At 37.7% G+C, this 20,216-nt stretch overlaps 1 protein-coding gene across 4 annotated transcripts in view; it reads right to left on the bottom strand.

The window, feature by feature from the left end:
• Positions 1–20,216, bottom strand: part of LOC115436361 (endoprotease bli-like) — a 313,286-nt gene that overhangs the window by 290,256 nt on the left and 2,814 nt on the right. For 2 of the 4 annotated variants that reach the window (XR_003937806.1, XM_030159216.1), the window contains exons 1-2: positions 16,183–16,308; positions 15,009–15,184 (exon numbers count right to left, since the gene is read on the bottom strand). Coding sequence is in view for 3 of the 4 variants with exons in the window: in XM_030159216.1 (XP_030015076.1) it covers positions 15,009–15,179 (171 nt within the window). In the remaining variant the exon portion in view is untranslated. Of the gene's footprint in view, positions 1–15,008; positions 15,185–16,182; positions 16,309–20,216 lie in introns of those variants that run through there. The other 2 variants (XM_030159218.1, XM_030159217.1) reach the window with 1 other exon arrangement.

Below are 20,216 nucleotides of genomic sequence, written 5' to 3'. Positions count from 1 at the left end.
TCTAAAAATAAGTTCTTATATCTCACGGAAAAGTTACTCTTTAGGTGATGATGTCTTATTTTAAGGGTGATGAGATATTTGGACTAGAAATGAGAAAAATACACTTGGTAAGATTTTGATTTTTTCCAGTGCAGTGGATGAGAATTCATAGCTTAATTAACTGCAGAAAATACACTATATGGACAAAAGTATTGGGACACGTTGAATTCAGGTATTTTTTTTTTCTAACAGGGGTCTGGGATACCAAACAACAATAATAAATGTCAAAATATAGTTTTATATTGGGATAAAAAATCATTGCATTGGTTTGGTTTAAATTGTTATCTTTGCTTATAAAATGCCTTAGAGATGGTTTTTACTTAATTTATCTCAACATTGATTTTATTTTATTTTATTTTTTTTTATCCATGACTATGATTTTAAATGTTCTACCTCTAAATCGCTAAAATATTTTTCATGCTCTGATTGTAAATAATATTTTCTATCAGAACTAACCATCTACTTTCTTCACATCTCCCTTTTTTTTTTAATAAGGATTTGTTTGTATTAACAGAAGCTCTCACAGGATATTTATGGTGTTTATCAAACATCTACAGTTCGTTACAATTAGATAAGGCGCATTTTATTGAAGGAACAAACACAAATGTATAAACTTACAGATACACCATACAGAGATGATTTGTGAACATCAGAAGAGAAAAAAAGAAAATAATAAAATTAATTAAAAAAAAAAAAAAATTAAATCAAAACAAAACACTTTCTCACTTTGGAAGAAAAAATCTATTAAATTTTGAAGAAATATTGATGTTTCAAATTAGCATGAACAGGACATCTTACAACTGTAGCCATGATGTGACCCAATATTTTTGTCCATATAATTTATAAACATCAATATTTCCTTAAAGTTTCATCATAATCATGGATAAAAAAAAACAGTGTTGAGAGAAATTAAGTAAAAACCACCTCTGAGGCATTTTGGAAGCAAAGATAACAACTTACACCAAACTAACCAGTGCAATGATATTCATCCCAATATAAAACTATATCATGGCATTTGTTATTATTGTTTGGTATCCCAGACCCTTGTTAGAAAAGAAACACCTGAATTCAACGTATCCCATTACTTTGGTCGATGTAGCGTACATCAGGACTTCCGTTCAGCTGAAGTCACAGGCAAATCTGATATTGAAAACAAAGATATTTTTTGTGCTTTGACTGTAAATAATTTTCTACCACAACTAACCATCAACTTTCTTCACATCTCTCTTATGAAATTAAGTCTCCCATTAAGGAAATATTGATGTTTATACAGTATATGGACAAAAATATTGGGACACATCATGTCTACAACTATAAGATGTCCTGTTCATGCTAATTTTAGATACAAGCATCAATGTTCCCTTAAAGTTTGTATCCCAGACCCCTGTTAGAAAAGAAACACCGGAATGCAACATGTCCCAATACTTATGTCCATATAGTGTAAATAAGGACTTCCTGGTCAGCTAAAGTCATGGGCAGATCTAGGCTGAGTGGATGAGAATTCATAGCGTTTAACTTCAGAAAATCAGTTTAGAATTTAGCTGAGGACAAGAGTAGAAATGAGTGAAAACAGAAAGTCGATGATGTTGCAATGATGCGGTACTTGTGAGAGTCGGTGCCCTGACCTTTGGCCCTCTTTTCAGACTGAGGACAACACCTGCATTCAGCCAGACCTTCAGACTCCAGACAGATGAACGAGCCGACAGACTGGACTATTCAAAACGCTTTTTTTTTTTCTGTAGCTCTTGATTCCTTAACTGAATCTCTCAGACAGATGACCTCACTTCAAAGTACTGATGAGGAGGTGATTAGCATGACGGTACTGCAGCTGACAGAAGAGTGCTGCAAAGCCTCCAAAGGATAATATCGGCTAAATCAAAACATTTGGGTATAGACAGAGATTTAATCACACTTTTAGGTCATGAGTCATCTATATTTGATTTACAACGGTCATACAGTTAAACGATTTTACAGATAAAACTACATCATCATGAATAACCGCCTAACCGACTGATTCTTTGTTTAAGCAATAATCTGTTAAAATTGAACCCAATAGCAAAATGACCTTTATGATAATGAATACAACGGATTTTAAGATTAAAGAAACAATGATTAAATAAAAAGAAAAGCAAGCTGGAAGATACAGAAGAAAGACAGCTGCCTCTGTCAATATGCTGTAGATGGTTTAGTGTGAAAATCTACAAGGACTCTTTCCTTGGATCGGCTGCAGCTACAGCTCAGAGAAACAACTGATGAAACACTCCCTTAAGAGGTAAATATTGGACTTGTGTTTTTTGCACCCCAACTGAAAATCACTGGCAATTATGCAAGCTGGAAGTCAGAGTGTTTAGAAAGAAGAAAAATAGATTATTCAATTAAAGAAGTGAATTTTAATTATCCCATTGTGGGAATTTGATCCTGTTTTAGCATTTCTCTAACGCACCGCCTAAGGAACCAGACCAGCTGTAAAATACGTTTGTTGGCCAGTTTGTTGCCAGAAACAGAAGAAGAACAAAGGGATGCACTGATCCGACACTGGGGTTAGATATTAGTCTCATACCTGGATCAGGTATCTATGACAACCGGGCCCACACGTCTACTGTGTCATATGTGTCTGGTTACATCTGAAGATCTGAACCATTTCTAGTCCATGGTGAACTTCTATTATTCAACCCTGTAAAGTCTGAACTACTAAATCAATGTTTTTCAACCTTGGGGTCGGGACCCCACTGGGGGTCACCTGGAATTCCAATGGGGTCGCCTGAAATTTCTAGTAATTGATAAAAATAAAAATTAAAACTTACTAATAAAAAATATATGGTGAGTTGAGAGAGAGACTCACAATCCATAAAAGACATGACAAACTGTGAGTCTGAAACTGCAGCACTGTGGTTCTGTTTATCTGTCAAATGTTCATTGTGGTCAGTTTCAGATGCTGCAGCTCTTTCATAATTCATAGTTTGAGTTCTTGTTTGTTCAATATTAATTGTCAGCCTTGTAAATCCAAGCTGGACTGACAGTACATATCCTGACCAAGGAAAATCCAATTCTCCCTTTGTGCAGTAATCTACACCTGGCTTTTCTGCCTCCGTCCAGAATAATATATACTAGTCAACATTTGCTAGGGATCAGTTTTATATTTGCACAATAATTGATGTATAATATTTTGGGTGACTTCATATATTATGTGTGTACTTTGGCTAGTCATGTAAAGAAAAATGGACCAAAAGGTAAAAAAACATAAATTTTTATTGCACTTTCAGGCAAAAGGGTGATACAACCCTATAAATTAGAGTTCACAACAATTACTCTTCCAATTTTGTTTTCACTGAAACCACTCAGAATGTTCTGAAACACATACGGTGTGATGTCAATAATGTGTGTGGCCACCATCCGCATCCGCAGGCTGTACTCCACTGGGAAAATAAACTGTCAAGTTTCCAGAATTACACCCCCGAATATAGCAAAGTTATAGTCCTGATCCCTAGCAAATGTTGACTAGTGTACATTATATAGACTAAATGTCGACTAAAATTAACGTTTATTTGCAACATAGTATAGTAAACTATTACCAGATCAAAAACAAATTAATTTTAGCAAAAAAAAAAAAAAAAAAAGAGGCTCCATTTGGAATGTCTGGGGTCACCAGAAATTTATAATGTTAAAATGGGGTCATGAGCCAAAAAAGGTTGGGAACTACTGAATTAAATCACTGACAGAAAATTCCAGTTCTTTGAAACTGGAGTCTATATTAGTCCTTCTGACCAACCAAAAAACATTTTTTTCAAATATCAATTCCCATGTATGTGTTTCAATTTTGTACCATATTTGACACACTTCCAGTCAAAAGTTTGGACACACCTGTTTTTTCTTTATTTTTATGACTATTTACATTGTAGATTCTCACTGAAGGCATCAAAACTATGAATGAACACATATGGAACTAGAAAAGCACTCGGAGAGCACAGACCTCCACCAAGGCAGATCAGCCCCCCCCCCCCCCCGCAATCACCACCAAAATTTAATCATTTGTTCCTTGTGCCTGTTTCAAGATTTCCTGAAAATTTAATGAAAATCTGTCCATAACTTTTTGAGTTATCTTGCTAACAAACAAACAAACACACAAAACCCAATGAAAACATAACCCCCACTGTTCCTTGGCGGAGGTAATCATGTCATTAAAAAAGTGTGACATAACTCAAAACATGTTTTATATTTTGGATTCTTCAAAATAGCCACATTTTGCTATAATGTATATAATGTATTTATTTTTTTATGTTACTTTTTTGTCACTGATTATAGTCTAGGTGTTTGTTGTATTAAAAGAAAAAACACACTGAGCAGATGCAAAGCTAACAGAGCACAGAAGCAACTTCCAGAAAAAGCATCATCACCTCCGACAATCACTGTAATTTATTTAATCCTTCATCGTCTCACTCGCCTCCCGACTGGAACAAGTACATTTGAACGTATCACTCCGTTGCTTGCCTTTTTTCACTGGTTTCACAGACTTTAAGGTGCTCCTCCTGACTTCCAAAATAGTCAATGACATGTAGCACCATCATATTTATCAGACCTGGTGAAATTGCATGTTCCAGTACGTTCACTGCGTTCCCAGGACTCTGGTCTTTTGTGTGTTCTGAAGGTCCAGGAAAAAGAATGTCAGTGAGTGGGCTTTTTTTTTTTTTCATGCACCAACTCTGTGGAACATTTTGCCCCTTGACATCAGACAGGCATATTCTGTAGAGGTACTTAAAGTACATCTACAGACCCACTTGTTTGCTGTTGTATATGAGCTCTGAGGTGTGTTGGATGGAGTCTTACGGTGTTACTCTGATCTTTACTTGTTTTTAATTACCTCCGCCAAGGAGGTTATGTTTTTGCCAGGGTTCGTTTGTTTGTTTGTTTGTTTGTTTGTTTGTTTGTTTGTCTGTCCGTTAGTGTGCAACATAACTCAAAAAGTTATGGACAGATTTTGATGAAATTTTCAGGGTTTGTTGGAAATGGGATAAGGAAGAAATGATTAAATTTTGGTGGTGATCGGGGGTGGGGGGGCCCACGGGGGTGGGGGGGCCCACGGGGGGGCCCATTTCCAACAAACCCTGAAAATTTAATCAAAATCTGTCCATAACTTTTTGAGTTATGTTGCACACTAACGGACAGACAAACAGACAGACAAACAAACAAACAAACAAACAAACCCTGGCAAAAACATAACCTCCTTGGCGTGGGGGGGCCCACAGGGGGGGCCACTGATCAGCCTTGGCGGAGGTCTGCGCTCTCCGAGTCCTTCTAGTTGGAATTGTATTTGTTTAGAATTATTTACATGTATTTTATTGAATTTGTTTTTATTATGCTCTTACTCTTTTATTGCTCTTGTGCAGTAAAGCCCCCCCAGTACAACCTTAAGGGAACCTGTATGTTCAAGAAATCAAAGGCAAGGACCAACACAAAAGGCAAATACATATCTATAATTGGAGTACATTTATGGAATAACCTTGATAAAGAATTAAAAACATGCACATCAGCCCCTACATTTAAAAGGATGTTTAAAACTAAGGTATTCAATAAATATAAACTATTAGGATAAAGTGAGCCAATTATCAGTATGAATCTAAGATTTTGCTTAGATTATATTGTTTTATTTATATTATTCTTCAAAACTGTGCCATCTTGCTATCTTGTTTTGTTTCTGCAACTTTCCTTCTTGTGAATAGGGTAGACATAAATAAGCCTACACCTTTTCACCCATGTTTAATATCGAAATCCAAAATGTATGTATGTATGTATATATCATGTTCTGTTAAATGGACGAATAAATTACTACCTAACTAAAGCACACTGATTGAAAGCTCTATAAAATAAATTTTATCATTATTATTATTATTATTATTATTATTATTATTATTATTATTATTATTATTATTATTATTATTATTGGTATTACTTGGTGTAGTTAAGTTGGAAAAAAGTCTCTTATTCCACTGTGACACAAACTAAGTCAATAACTGAGTCAGATCCACAAACCTGGTGTCCCCTGTGTGAGATTATGTTAACTCAACAATATTTTCATTCCTGTCATTTATTGTTTACTAATTACACGACGATCCCATCAAGGTACAAGATCTCTTCTTCAGTGAGTCAGAATCATTGGGTTATGGGATATAAGATGCTGAATTCACCACGTTAATGACTAAATGTGATTTGGTTGAGCTCGGTATATACATAAAACCTATATTGTACATTCATGCTATAATATAAATAACTTTATGTTTCTATGTGAGTCCAACTCATTTAGAAATCTGTGCCAAAATAAAATCCATTTAAAACAGTAAAAACTCTCTTAAAAATCAGTCAAGTTTCATTTAAGTCACATTTAAGAGTGATGTGAGGTAGTATTTTGCTAAAATCACTGAATGCATCAGTCGTCTGTGTACTGATTTACTGCTGTTGCACAGTTTCTGTTCCATATTTTACCCATGTTTTGTTTTGAAGCTTCAGTCGTTCTTTGCTGATTATTGATGGGTAAGAAAGGTTTCCTCTCCTTCTTCAGGTTGAATCAGATTATCATACCGCTCAGAAGAAGACTGAAAGGATCGGGCATCAAACTCACAACAACTCTGTTAAATATAAAAGCAGGTGCCGTGCTGTGAATCTTAACAAGCGCTGTGGTTATTGTGTCACTGAATGTTCTTTACTGTCCTGTTGTTTACTAAAAATGCTAAAAACAGGCTTGATCTGAAGCTTTTTATGATCCATGAGGGATTCCTATTAGCTCCTCACACATATTTTCCTGATATTGTATTTTAACTTCTAAGTATAAGATCCCATTTATGTAAACTGAATTGTCTTTTTATCCTTTCTTATCTTATATTGATGCCTGTATTTAAGTTAATTTCCATGATTTAATATGATCGTTTAATTTTTTTTAAAAGGAATGCATTTGCTTAATTAATTTTAGCTTCAAACCTCTGCCAACTTTTTATTCATTCATTCTTTTTCTGAATCGCAGAATCCTCCAGAGGGTCGCTGGGTGTTCAAGCCTATCCCAGCTACCAAAGGGCGAAATGTCTTTTTAATCATCTTGTTGTACATAATGTGCAAATAAATTAAAGTAAACTGAATCTACACTGCCTGTCTGTATCTTTAAGTTGTCTAGGTCTCACAAGAAGAAGTGTATGAAAGTCCAAATATGGGACAAATACAAAAATGATCAATAGAGCATAAATTATAACATGTCCACTAACGTCATGAGATGATAATATCTGAACTGTGAACTATTTACTTCATTCTGCTTGTTTTTTTTTCCAATATATGTCCCTAAATCCCCTCTGCCTATCTGGGCTCCCTCATCCTCACATGGAAGTTGAACAGTCTGACTTGTCGTCTCAGAACTCACGTCCTGCTGCTTCCGACAGATACTCAGAGAGAGAAGACAGCGGCAGAAAAAGAGTGGAGTGGGATAGACGTGGAAAAGTGTACGGCATAAACAAAAACAAACACGGACATCAAGAGCCACCGAAGCAGTGTGTGAGATCCACATGAAGCAGCCCACCCCACGGAGGAAATAGCAGCTGGTGTGTACACTAACAGCCCTACAGGGGCGGCGGCCTCCACGGCTCCGACCATGGAGAAGCAGCAGCCGACGGGAGGAGGCCTGGGTGATGGAGGGAGATGCTGGGGGCTAAATGGGGTGAGCAGTTAAGCCTTGTTGGTTACAGTATTGGCAGGAAATGAAATGTGAAGTGGGGGTGAGGGATCCATGGTCCGTCTAAGAGTAAAAATAGAGAATGGGCTTTAGAAGTGACTCACTTTTGGATTGAGTCACAAGCTGCTGATATTAACACTTAAATCTCAACATGCATATCAGCAACTTGCATCAGGTTGCATGTAAATGACAGTGAATGACATAGGTGAGGTCATTCTATAAGCCTTTCAAGTTTCCAACCTCACCTGCATATTTTAGTACCCTCCTCTTGACCAAGAGAGATATGTACATGTATTTGTTTTAGTTTATGTCTGGATGTGCAAATAAATAAATAAATAAATAAATACATAAATTTTTTAATCTGTATGAAAAAGCAAAGTTCCAGATCCAGTAAAACCAAACCTGTATTTAGTTCCATGTGTTTTGGAAAGCCTTCCCCAAACGTCATTTCTGCTTCACATCGTTGTACACATTAACTCTTTAAGCAGCAAAGTTGCAATATTGCGACAACCAACATAACTGAATGAAACAGACCATAGCTGCAGATACAGTTGCCAAATCTTGTTACCACCTCCCACCAATAAATGGCGGACATGTGCCCCTTCAATTCTAACAGCATTTCAGGGCATGTTCCTATTCAACGTGAAGAAGAAAATTCGGTTTAAAAGGCACAGATCTGAGCTGCTTTAGTAAGTAAGTAAGTAAAGTTTATTTAGTTTTAGTTTGGATAGATAAGGACAGCTTTGGCTACATTGCTTCTTGGATAAAAAGCTAATAAAACTTACTGCATGTTACTCTGTATTAATGTGTAAGTTCATTTAGTTTAAAGATAAGATGACAGAAAAACAAAAACACATAGAAAACTTCCATATAAATATGTTCAAAGTTCAATTTTACAAAAAGTTAAGCAATCCAACATGGCCGCCACCCTATGACATCACAATATGCACATTAGGTGAGTAAATTTAGTCCCATCATACCCAATATCCCTAACCACTTCCAAGACCCAGCTTTTGAAATCTTTTTTTTTTTTTTTTTTTTTTAACTCTGGTGCCAAAAAGGTTAATGTAGTTAATAATAATAATAATAATAATAATAATAATAATAATAATAATAATAATAATAATAATAATAACAATAAATTTTATTAATAATGCACTTTTCATTGATTGAATCTCAGAGTGCTACATTAGAAAAGGACCTATAGTTATGGCCATCAATCTTAAAGCGCTAAAAACATAATACCAACCAAGTAAACTGTATGCATCTGAGAACATACTGACAACTCATTCTTAACAAGTGAGATAATTCACTCTTATTCATTCATACATTTATTTTCTGATCTGTTCAACCCTCTGGAGGGTATTGGGTACTGGAGCCCATCCCATTTACCTACAGGTGAAAATGGGGTTCACCCTGGACCTGTCACCAGTTCACTGCACAGCTGACGTATAGAAATCAACATTCATTCACTCTCATTCACACATTTGCAAATACAACTATTGAAGTGCATGTGACGGTGAGGAAGTACCTGGAGAGAACTGATGGAGACACAGGGAGGTCCTGGTCCAAACCCAGACCTCTGTGCTGTGAGGTGATAGTGCTATTGAAAAGATCCTGAGGTTTTGGTTCCAATTCTGTACAGCGTTGTGTTAGATGGCAGTTTAGAATAAAGTGCTCCATCTAGCTAATCTTTCTAAAAAAAGAAAAAAAAAAAAAAGAAGAAGAACTACTTCTCATCACAGCTTATTACACACCTCTGTAGAAACAGTGCTGTCTGGTTACTTTGGCAAAAACTTCTGAATAAAAATTGGCCAAAAAAAAAATAAAGCAAAGCGGCAACACAATGGAATTAGTCAAACACTTCCAATCAGTGTGGAGCAAACTCTGTAAGAGCAACAAAAACAGAAATAACACTAATCTATAGCTTAGAAGGCAATATACACATGTGCTAAATTAGAACAAACTTTGGTAAAAGCTAAATAGATCAATGAAAAAACATGATTACAATCACACTGACTCTTATAAGATAAAGTAAATTATTAAATTGATTAATCATTTTATAACTAATACATTAATTCTATATATCCTAATATGTAAATACAATTATTCAAATTATTCCCATTATTTCCATATACTTACTTAAATGTATACGTTGTTGTGGTGAAATGAGAAGTTTGATTATCTAAGCATACCTTGAGCATGGAATAAACATAAAACTTTTATACACACCTACGTTATTAGATTTTACATGACTGCAGGTTCTCCTGTCCTGTTTGAGTCCTGTTCACTTAAGAACCTGTGCCAAAAATAAAATCCACTTCAAGCAACAAAAAAGCTCAATTTCATTAAAAAAAAAAAAAAAAAATAGCTGGAATCCATTGTCATTTGAAATAAGTTGGCTTTTCTTTAACTCGCGCTCAGCCCCTATTTTGGGTAAAAACTGTCAACTGCTAAAAGTAAAGTTGAAAATACACCCAACGACAGCAGTAACTGACAAAAAACATCGTAAAAGTCCCTCAACTTGGCTTATAATAAACAGGCTCTTCATGAAATTGCTTTGCTTTACTTAGCTCTTTTTATAAACCCGCTCCAAACAAAACCTACAGTAAAATCCGACCGTAAAGCTACACAATATTTCTCAGTGCTTCAGTATAGTGTATAAGCATGTTTGCGTGCTTCCCCCTCTGCTCTGCGCCCATTCACCATCTTTCTTTATCTTCTTTATCTCTCTCTCTCTCTCCATTTCAATATTGAAGAGAGTTTTATTAAGGGCTAGACTCTGGTGTGCTGAGGCGCTCTCAGTAATTTTCCTACAAAGTGCTTTAATCCATCACACGGCCAACATGTGGCCTTTGCAGCCATACATCATCTCAGCCCAGAGAGGGAGAGAAAGGGAGGCAGTTGTAGCATCATTTCTACTCTCCTCCTCCTCCTCCCTCCTCCTCCTTCCTCCTCCTCTTCGCCCTCTTCCTCCTCCTTCCTCCTCTTCTTCTTTTACTTCTCCGCCTTCATCTCCCGCCAGAGTTTCCCACCTGGGAGGGAAACCACATCTTTTCCACACATTCCTCAGTCAAGTCCTTCCCCTCTCTCTCCACATTCCTCCGTTTACAAATGAGAGTGAGGTACGAGCGGGGATGGGGGGGAAAGGCGGGGGGGCAGGGGGACACAGGGCGGTAAGCAAAGAGAGAGAGCGAAAATGAAAGAGATGGAGATAGGCGTGAGTGAATGAGCGTGTGAGGCTGAGAGAGAGAAAGAAAGAGATAAGGAAAATGGAGAAAAGCTTACTGGAATGAATGAAATTGGGGACAAAAGCGGGCGATAGGAAGTCAGTGTGAGTGTGTGTGCATCCCATGCATGTGTGTGCATCCTATATACACAAGGTGTGTGCAACTGTACTTGCATGAGGAAATAGGAACAGGCATTGAAAAAGCAGAGATGGGGGGGAGGCGATGCATTTCCCAGCATGCAGCTGGTGCATAGTTGCCCTCTGTGTTGCCCCCAGCCAACATCTGCCTCCATTTCGCTCTCTGTTCACCCTCCTCACATTGAGGTGCGGCAGTGAACTCTGGGCCCCTGGACTAATGGAATGGGCCCTTGCTCCCGACCATTAGAGGATTGGTGTCCCTTTTCGTGCCCCTGGGTGCCCTTCGCTACAGAAAAGGGAAAGGATGGGGTGAGGGAGAAGATGTGGCACGTCAGCCCCTTTTTCTTCAGCGGACACACAAACACACCTGGTCTCAGCATAACAGCCTGGAGTCATCCATGCACCGCAAGGCTTGACATAGCTTAGCATCTGACTGAGGCCATTTCTGAGAGGATATTAGAAATTCTGAATCGGGTGCAGTGGTACAAGGTTTCAGAGTGGGAGCTCTCTGAATGTGTACGAAAGCAGCCCCGACTGATCGTGAAGCGCTTGTGTGATTTCATTTAGCCGGTAAATCCAGTGCTCTACCTCAATTACATCTGCTTTACTCAGATGGAAAACACACCTCGAGTGTACAGAGGGAGGGAGGAAAGGAAGCATGGGGTGTGGGGTGAGGTGGGGTGGGGTGAGGAGCACGGGGCGGATTGGGGATTGAATCTCTCGATGAGCCGATAGCGCGTCCACAGACAGCGAGCCAAGCTGTGCCGCAGTAATGTTATGCTAATGATATGGTAATGATATGGTAATCTGCCGGCAGTATTCCACCTCACTGCAAAGAAGGGGAGTCTGGGAGGCCTTTCACCATTGGTTGGAGACCAGGGACTTCCTGGTGTCAGAGTTCAAGACAAAAACCCAAGACACCCACACCCACACACACACACACACACACATTCACACAAACACACGTCTTAAACAGAAGCAGTGATCTCAGCTAAAATAAAAACAATGCAACACATAGACCTAATCTGGCTCTAATCGGATTTGCAAACTCTTAAGTAAGCAAGAAATAATACATGTAAACAATGCAGTATCATGTGATGTAACTTAAAACTGGGTCAGCTGTATTGTAAGTAAGCCTGTAAGCTTTTTTTTTTCCTCCTCTTTTTCTTTTTATCAGCGTGTAACATCAAGTCACTGTGTTGTTGTGTGCCGGCATAAAGTGAAACAGAAAATCATCTATTTTAGATGGTGATCAGGTTGTTTTTTCTTTGTCGTCTGTGAAACCCTGCACCTGTAATGGCTGCCATTACCTGCCTAGTCAGAGTATCTCTTTTTCTCTGTCTCTCTCTGATTGCATTACACCACCCCAGCCTTGGTTGGAGATGAGACTCACCATTGTATGACAGTAATCTCTGAATCCACGTCTGCACTGCCACACAGTCGAGCCCAATGCTAATAATTACAAGCCAGAGCTTATGTGATGCACTGTATTTGTTGTGTATTTAAATGGTGGTCTGTTAGATTTCACCACATCTCATCTTTTTTCTTTCTGTTTTTTTTTTTCACCAAATGACATGATTTTACCTTCCAATTTAAAGGAATTTTGACAAACTCAAACCTGCATTTAAACATATTTAAATAAGGAACATGTAAAAGAAGAAAAAGAAAACCGACTCAGCGTCTCTGACATATTTCAGATGTGGGAAGTTCAACAGAAAAGGCTTCAGTATTTCTGCAAAATTAAGAGCCAAAGAATCTGCAATAAAACGCATCATTGTGAAGCTGTCCATGTGGCATGAAGACATCATCTCAGGTATTTTGCTTTGTTTTTCTTTGTATTTTACAGTTGCAAAATGGATATGTCAAGTCTGCACAATGGAGAGACGCTGTGACATTTTCCTGGATGCTGTACACTAAATCAAAGAGACCAACAATATGTTGAGTGCCAGAATGGAGACATTTGATTCCCATTCCACTCATGCAGCATTACCACTGGAATGCCAGCAGACATCACAATCCTCCCAAGCTGGCGTTGGGCTTGTCAGACTTTTCATTTCACTTCAGTGTTTAAAAAAAAAAAAAAAAAAAATTATTATATCACAGCAAATTGTGAAGTGCCGGCTTCTCCTTGATATCTGATATTGCTGCACGCAAGGCTCAAATCACAGGTGGCACAATTAAAATAGGTTTGACTTAACAAAGGCGATTTAGTGTCAGTGACATTTAGCATCAGCCTCTGGCGACAGACAGGTAAAAGAAGCCAGTCAGCAGATTGGACCTGGGGGGATCATGAAATTGGGGGTTGTGTGAGGCTCCTCTCAAGATATGGTGTTGCTGGATTGGACACACTATGTTAACACCAAACATTAAATGCATGTAGCTACGTTAATGTGTCGAAATGGATTTACACCAACACAGAAAAATTACATGAACGACACTAATAGTAAAGCAAATACTTGAATTTGTCACAATAACGTTTACATTAATACATTGTCATTTATGCAAAATGGAAAATATGCATAGATTCATTTACACAAAGGGCCATTACAAACTCTTGTTACATCTAGGGACTACCAGCAATACATAAAAGAAAACAGCAAAGAATGATGCATGAAGCAGTGAAGGTGTTTGTGTTTATACATGAGGGACAATGAGAGAGAGACAGGCCGAGAGGAAGACAGGGACGGGGGAGGACTGTCCAATATGCCGCTGATAAAGGTCAAAGCGATGTTTTATTCATGATCCAGGCAGCAGCCGCAGCAGGGCCAAGGTTGAAATGAGCTCACGTCACCGTTCCCCAGAGCCAGGCCGGCGGACACTTCTCCTAACTCTTATCAATAATGTCAAAACGCACACACTTCATCAATAACTACAAATCACACTTCTGATTGTCTGCTGTAAGCAAAATCAGTGGGAAAGCGTAAAAGGGACCGCTCGTCTCCTTTAAACAACGGTGATGTAATATTATTTCCTTAAACTTCTATCTAGATTTCTATATTTTTACCTATTAAATGAAGGGGGGATATATCTAAAGTGTAATTATGTAGTCTTTTCAGTTGAGTCGTACACTTTATCCAAAGGATCTATGTTGATTTGTCAGACTTTGAATTAGAAAGGAGCAGCTGAGGGAGGGAATCCTCTATAAAACAGAGCACAACAAGAGCGGATTCCAAATCATGAGGGCTCTTACCTTTTAAATCTTTCTGACTGTGAATGTTTCATAAAAGAGACTCACAAGAAGTTCATTTCAGAATCTCTCATACCCTCGAACCCTTCTTTGAACTCAGTCTAACAAAAAAGCAGAACTATTCCACCTAACCGAGACCTGCTCGGAGCTCTTATTTTTTTTATTGCAGGCAAGAACATTTTTTGAGGGAGCTGACACACTTTCACACAACCAAACAACCAAAGTAACCTTTAAAGTATTGATGTGGATAAATCAGATGTAGTCTTCAGACAAATAGAGGGATCTCGGCGTGACAGATTAAAACCCAAGCAAACAAGTAAAGACGCAAAGACATGAGGCCGGTGTATATTCTCATAAAGGAGTTTCTCAAAGGATAAACTTTACATTTGGTCACGCAAACAAGTGTTCCAATGTGTGTAATATGTGCCGTTTTTGGCGCATGTATGTGTTTTTACATAAGTGTGAGTGTGTGTCACTTCATGTGAACCGCCGCTCTATATGTGGATCTTTTGATCAGATATAAAATATTCAGAAACGCTGTTGTAATTTGATGAAAGTCAGATATCCCTCAAATAGGAAATAGAAGTCAGCACTTTGGCAGCACTTGAAAATAAAAAAAAGGAAAAGTCTTCAGTAACTGGTTTTAGAAAATGCAAATGCATGCCCACTGGTGGAAGTAATAACAGGGCTTCTGAACATGCACTGACCTGTTGTATGAACTCCAGTCCGTGCTGCTTGGCCAGAGCTCTGGCAGCTCTGGTGCCTCCATCCATTTCCACTGCATAGAAGACATAGCGGTTGGTCCCACGACGCCCCTCTGTGGTCGCTGGATTCCTCTGCAGCAAACAGCCAAGCACCAACACAACTGCACTGAACATGGAGACTGAAAAGGGAGAATTAAGCAGTTAGAGTACAGAATCACAGAGGAAAATTAAAAAAAAAAAAAAAAAAAGAAAATAAATTAGGTTACTGAGCCTCCTATGTGAGTATGTATACTTCTATGTCCTGTTTTTGGTCATATTCCTGCATTGCATAATAGTCTATGTTTCATATTGAAATAATACAATCAATCAATCAAAGTTTATTTATATAGCACTTTACGACAACATGAAGAAGACCAAAGTGCTTTACATCTAGAAGCATGATTAAATAATAAGATAGAAACAGTTTAGTCAAATAACATAAATATGCGTAAAACAATAAGACACAATACACAGTGATAAAAAAGACCACAGATTAAAACCTAATAGAGTCTCAGCGCTAAGGGTTAATACAAGTGTCACATCATTAGTGAATTTCTTTACAACTAATCAAATTATTACAGTAAGCATTATGTTAGAAAAAAAAAACATGCTAACTGGGTGTTAATATAAGGCTTTTATTATCAATTTATATATTGATTAACTGTTTAATGTCTGTAAAATGTAAGAATATAGGGAAATATGTCAAATATTTTCCGACAAGGCTGTGAGAAAATAACTTACAAAGTGTGTGAGGTAAATAATATTGTATTCCATTATGTTATTTTGCGTGAAATACACCTCAAATTATTCACCAATTTTCAAAAGCGCTTCCTATAAAGTTAGTTAGCATGTCTCCCACCAGGCTCTTTCTTTCCATTAGTTCTTTATAAAGAACTCTTAAAAACCAACAACAAAAATATCCATCTATGAAAAAACAAACACCTACGATTTTCAATATTATCATAACACTCCAAGCTCCATCTAACTACACAAATGAGTTTATAGAGTGTGGGATACAGCATCTCAGCGCAGAGTATTGAGCATTGGCAATTGTGAAACAATTTGCCCACAGCCACCTCCTCTGTACTTTTGCATGAAATCCACAGTGGCTGCCACCTACAGCATGTGAACCACCCACCTGTAGCCACAGAGAGTGAAACGTCCAGGAGAAATCTTTCACCCTGCGCGATGAAAGCTAGAACTCTGGCATCGGGGGCCCCAAGCGAGACAACACACTCTCTCCAGTTCCCAACCCACACGTTTAATCTCCTGGCCTTGATGCAAATGCTTCTGAGAGCAGAGAAGCTGCAGCGCTCTCATTGTATGAACTAACTTCCCTCTTTAAGTAAAACAGGAACTTTATCAGTTCTTTGTGCCTTGACTTTGCTGTGAACAGCTCACGATGATGCCACAAAAAAAAAAAAAGTCACTGTACTTCTCAGTATTTAAAAAAATACAACATTCTCTGCACCATCAGAAGACATGGAACTGAACAAATTACTGGCTCCTGCCCCTTCACTCCCACTCCTTAATGGTTCCTCTGAGTGTGCAGCATTCACTAATCTGTGATCTTTGCACCTACTGGTCTATTTGGACTATTTTAGCGACAAAATACCCTACCTTTGCATGCAATAAGAAATGGCATTGTAAACAAGAGGGGCATCTTTCACAGTAAGAGCTTCCTACTTCTGATAAACTGATACATAGAGAAACAACACAGTGACTCATCATTCCTTCACATATAATCTTAAATCTTGGTGAAACGGCTACAAGACATGTCATCATATCTCATCATTGCATGCATGACTGTTTAATTCCACATTATTGACTGTTTAATTATACACATTATAACCTCATAATTAGAATTACACAACAATATTTCTGCACACTTATTTATATCATAATACTGTAAGGTCTCAGAACGTGTGTATGTGTGTGTGTATCTGCACATATCTGAGAAACTGAGAATTTTTTAACTGGCCAATTTGGTACCTGGAGTTGAGGAATAGTCCCATCTTCACATTAAATATCTCAACAAGTTGATAGGACCGATATTTTCTGAGATATTAGTAATTTTGGAAAACAACAGCCTTGCAATCACATTGCTATGCCCATGACGGTTGACGGGAAGCGCATTACCACGCTGCATGATGGGAAATGAAGTTTAAAAAAAGGAATGATGCATATACTAACATCAGTCCCTAGATATCGGTATTAATATGACCCGTGGTTCCCCCACGTCAGCGCGCTAGTTTATGTATATTTCTTTATTTATCATATTGATAATATATTGTCTATTACATATTTTACAAATTTATATATATATATTTGTATATTTAGAGCTTCATAAATATATATTTTTTTTATTTATTTTGTGTCTTTTTGTTTTATTGATAATTTCTTTCCTGCTACTTTTATACTTTTACACTTGAATGGAGCAACAGTAAGTAAGTAAGAGTAAAAAACAATAATTTCCACCTGAGATTAGTAAAGTATTAATAAAGTATTCTGATTCTGATGTCTTGTCTGTTCTCAGTGTTTATCAGTGCTGTGTCCTCCTCCCTATGTATTAAAGGAGCTATATATAGTATTTCTACTTTCAAATACCAGTCAATATATAATTATAGTGTTTAGAATAAAGATCTGTGAAGTTCTGCCAAAGATGCCAATGTATTGATCATAGAGATATGAAGTGAATTTATTTCCAATGACGGGCCAAGGGATTTATGTGACCACGAGGGAGAGTAGTGAGTCATTCTGTCTGTAAGGAAAACTAACCCCACTGGGCCTTTGACCAAAGCATCAGAAAATGATCAGGTGGGATGAGAACTGTAAAGAAACAATTTTAATAACCGATGAAAGTGACTTGGTGATAAAAGCAAGAAGTACTGTTGTTGTTTTCACCACTGGACTCAGCCGTGAATGAAAAGAATGGAGTTTGACAATGAAATGGAAGCATTTCCTCTATGTGAGTGACTTTGATTCTGAGGCTTATGAAGGTATAAAATTATTACGGGATGTTCTTCTCTTTGCTAAGTTAATATTTGTTGGTCCACGGTTCAGACTAAACTATGTCAGTTCTTGCCTTGTTTGGACGATTCCAAACAGATCGTACAGAAAACAGAGGTGATTTGTGGTTTTACTGTGGCAGTTTTCTGTCTACAAACAGAGCTAAGCTAACAGAGCTATAATGTAAACTATCAGCTGAGGCAGCACATGAACATCATAAGACAGTGTTATTTTGAGCGAACGCCAAAATAAGCATCTATGAGTTTTAATTTCAAGAAGAAAACATGATACTATAATATAGATGTATGTAAATAATGAACTTTATACTTTATTCAGCGAGTGATACAGTCTGTGAATACAAAATGTTGATTAGTCGGTGGTTTTGGCAGCCCTAAATGCATTCTGGTACCAGATTTACAACTGCTGGTGAGACTTTTGTATATCAATACTGCATAGAAGCGCTTTAACTCAGCTGTTTTCATTGTCTCTGGATAGAGTTTTTCTGATTCCTTTAAACCTGGTAAAATAGTGTGTTTATACCAATTCTTTAATCTTATTTTTCACCTGATCTTGCTTTACATGCTGCCTGTGTCATTCCACTAGGAGTTTAATATGTTCCGTCTGCTGTCTCTGTGCTAACTTACAATGTTTTGTTGTTTCACTGGCTAATTTAACATCTGGCCAAGTTGAAAACTGGCACTTTTACAGTATCGCTGATTGATGAGCACCGTCCCTGGACAGATAAATAAATAAATAGAAATAAAAATGTAGAATTTAATTTGTGTGTCTGCCTCCATCAATGCACGTGCCTTCCTCTGCAGAACTGTTCCACAAAACATCAACAGTGCAGCTTGCCACTGTTTAAAGTCTGCAGCATCATTCAGCTCCAATCTCCCAAACCACTGATTGAAATCGATAAGCTCACTTGGGGCTCGAGCCCCAGTCAATCCCACCGAGGTACGGGGCCAGCAGCACACACCCACCCAGCGAGAAGGGGGCCTCGGGCGGAGACAAAGCAGACAGCAAGAGAGAGAGGGAGAAAGAGAGCGCACATGAGAATGGAGTACAGGAGAGCCACATTGAACAGTGTCAGGGCCTCGGGGCCTACTGGGATGCTGATAAAGTACCTGGACATTTTTATAGACAAACTACTTATTTCCGTCCTCATATCGCTTGGGAAGACTGATAACTTTATATTCCTCTCAGGCAGACGAATGAAAGAGGGGCTCTTTCAGGAGTTTAATTGATCAAACTGTAGCCACAAGGGTTTTTTTTTCTGGAGATAAAAGGGACTAGCACTCTCCCCTGTACAATGCAGAGATCTTTTAGAACTAGACCCAATGAAAAAAGAGAATGTAGCCTAACTCATTATGCAAAGTCATTACAGGCTTTCCAACTATACTCCTAAGAGGGGGTGTTAATGGTGGAATTGTATCATACAGGATTTCCAGAGGTCAAACTACCGGTCATTGGATAACATTATTTTAGAAGGAGGTCCAGATTATTGCGCTGACCAAACTTACAGATGTCTGTTTTGAGGTCAAACTTAAGCACGAGGATGAAATGAAGTATCTACCAATAGTGTAACACAACTTTAAACAGCTTGGGGGTCATTTTGGAAAGTCAAATAAGCCAAGAGGGACTTTAACTCAGTACCCAAGGGTCAATTTACATATTAGTAAGAGCCGCTGAGCAAGGCATTACACCCCAACCAGTAACTGCTAATTCACACACCACTGGATCAGGCAGGAGACCAGTGATGATAATGGATCTATAGACCATTTAGACTAGAATATGGGGACAGTTTATTTGCATTTACACTATTTGGTTGATAGGCCTCCTCTCCTGAATGTATGCACATTTATTAAAGCTGTCATTTTCAAAATTTCTACATTAAAATAAATAAAAAGTTTTAGGTTACATATTTTGTTGATGTGCACATAATTTAGCACTACACTTGGTATATGTCAATGGTTATCTAACATTATTTCTGACAATTTTCATAGAATAAATGACATAATAGGATTAAATGTAATGTCATATACCAAATATATTGTCAATTAAACTTTAATATGTTACCTTGTCTGTAAATATCATTATTATTTTCAAGACAAACACCTTAGTTTCTGTCTACATTGCACATTCACTCATTGCACACACAAT

The sequence above is a fragment of the Sphaeramia orbicularis genome, chromosome 16 (assembly GCF_902148855.1).
Source record: "Sphaeramia orbicularis chromosome 16, fSphaOr1.1, whole genome shotgun sequence".
NCBI lineage: Eukaryota > Metazoa > Chordata > Actinopteri > Kurtiformes > Apogonidae > Sphaeramia > Sphaeramia orbicularis.
This window is presented reverse-complemented; position numbering and strand designations above follow the sequence as displayed.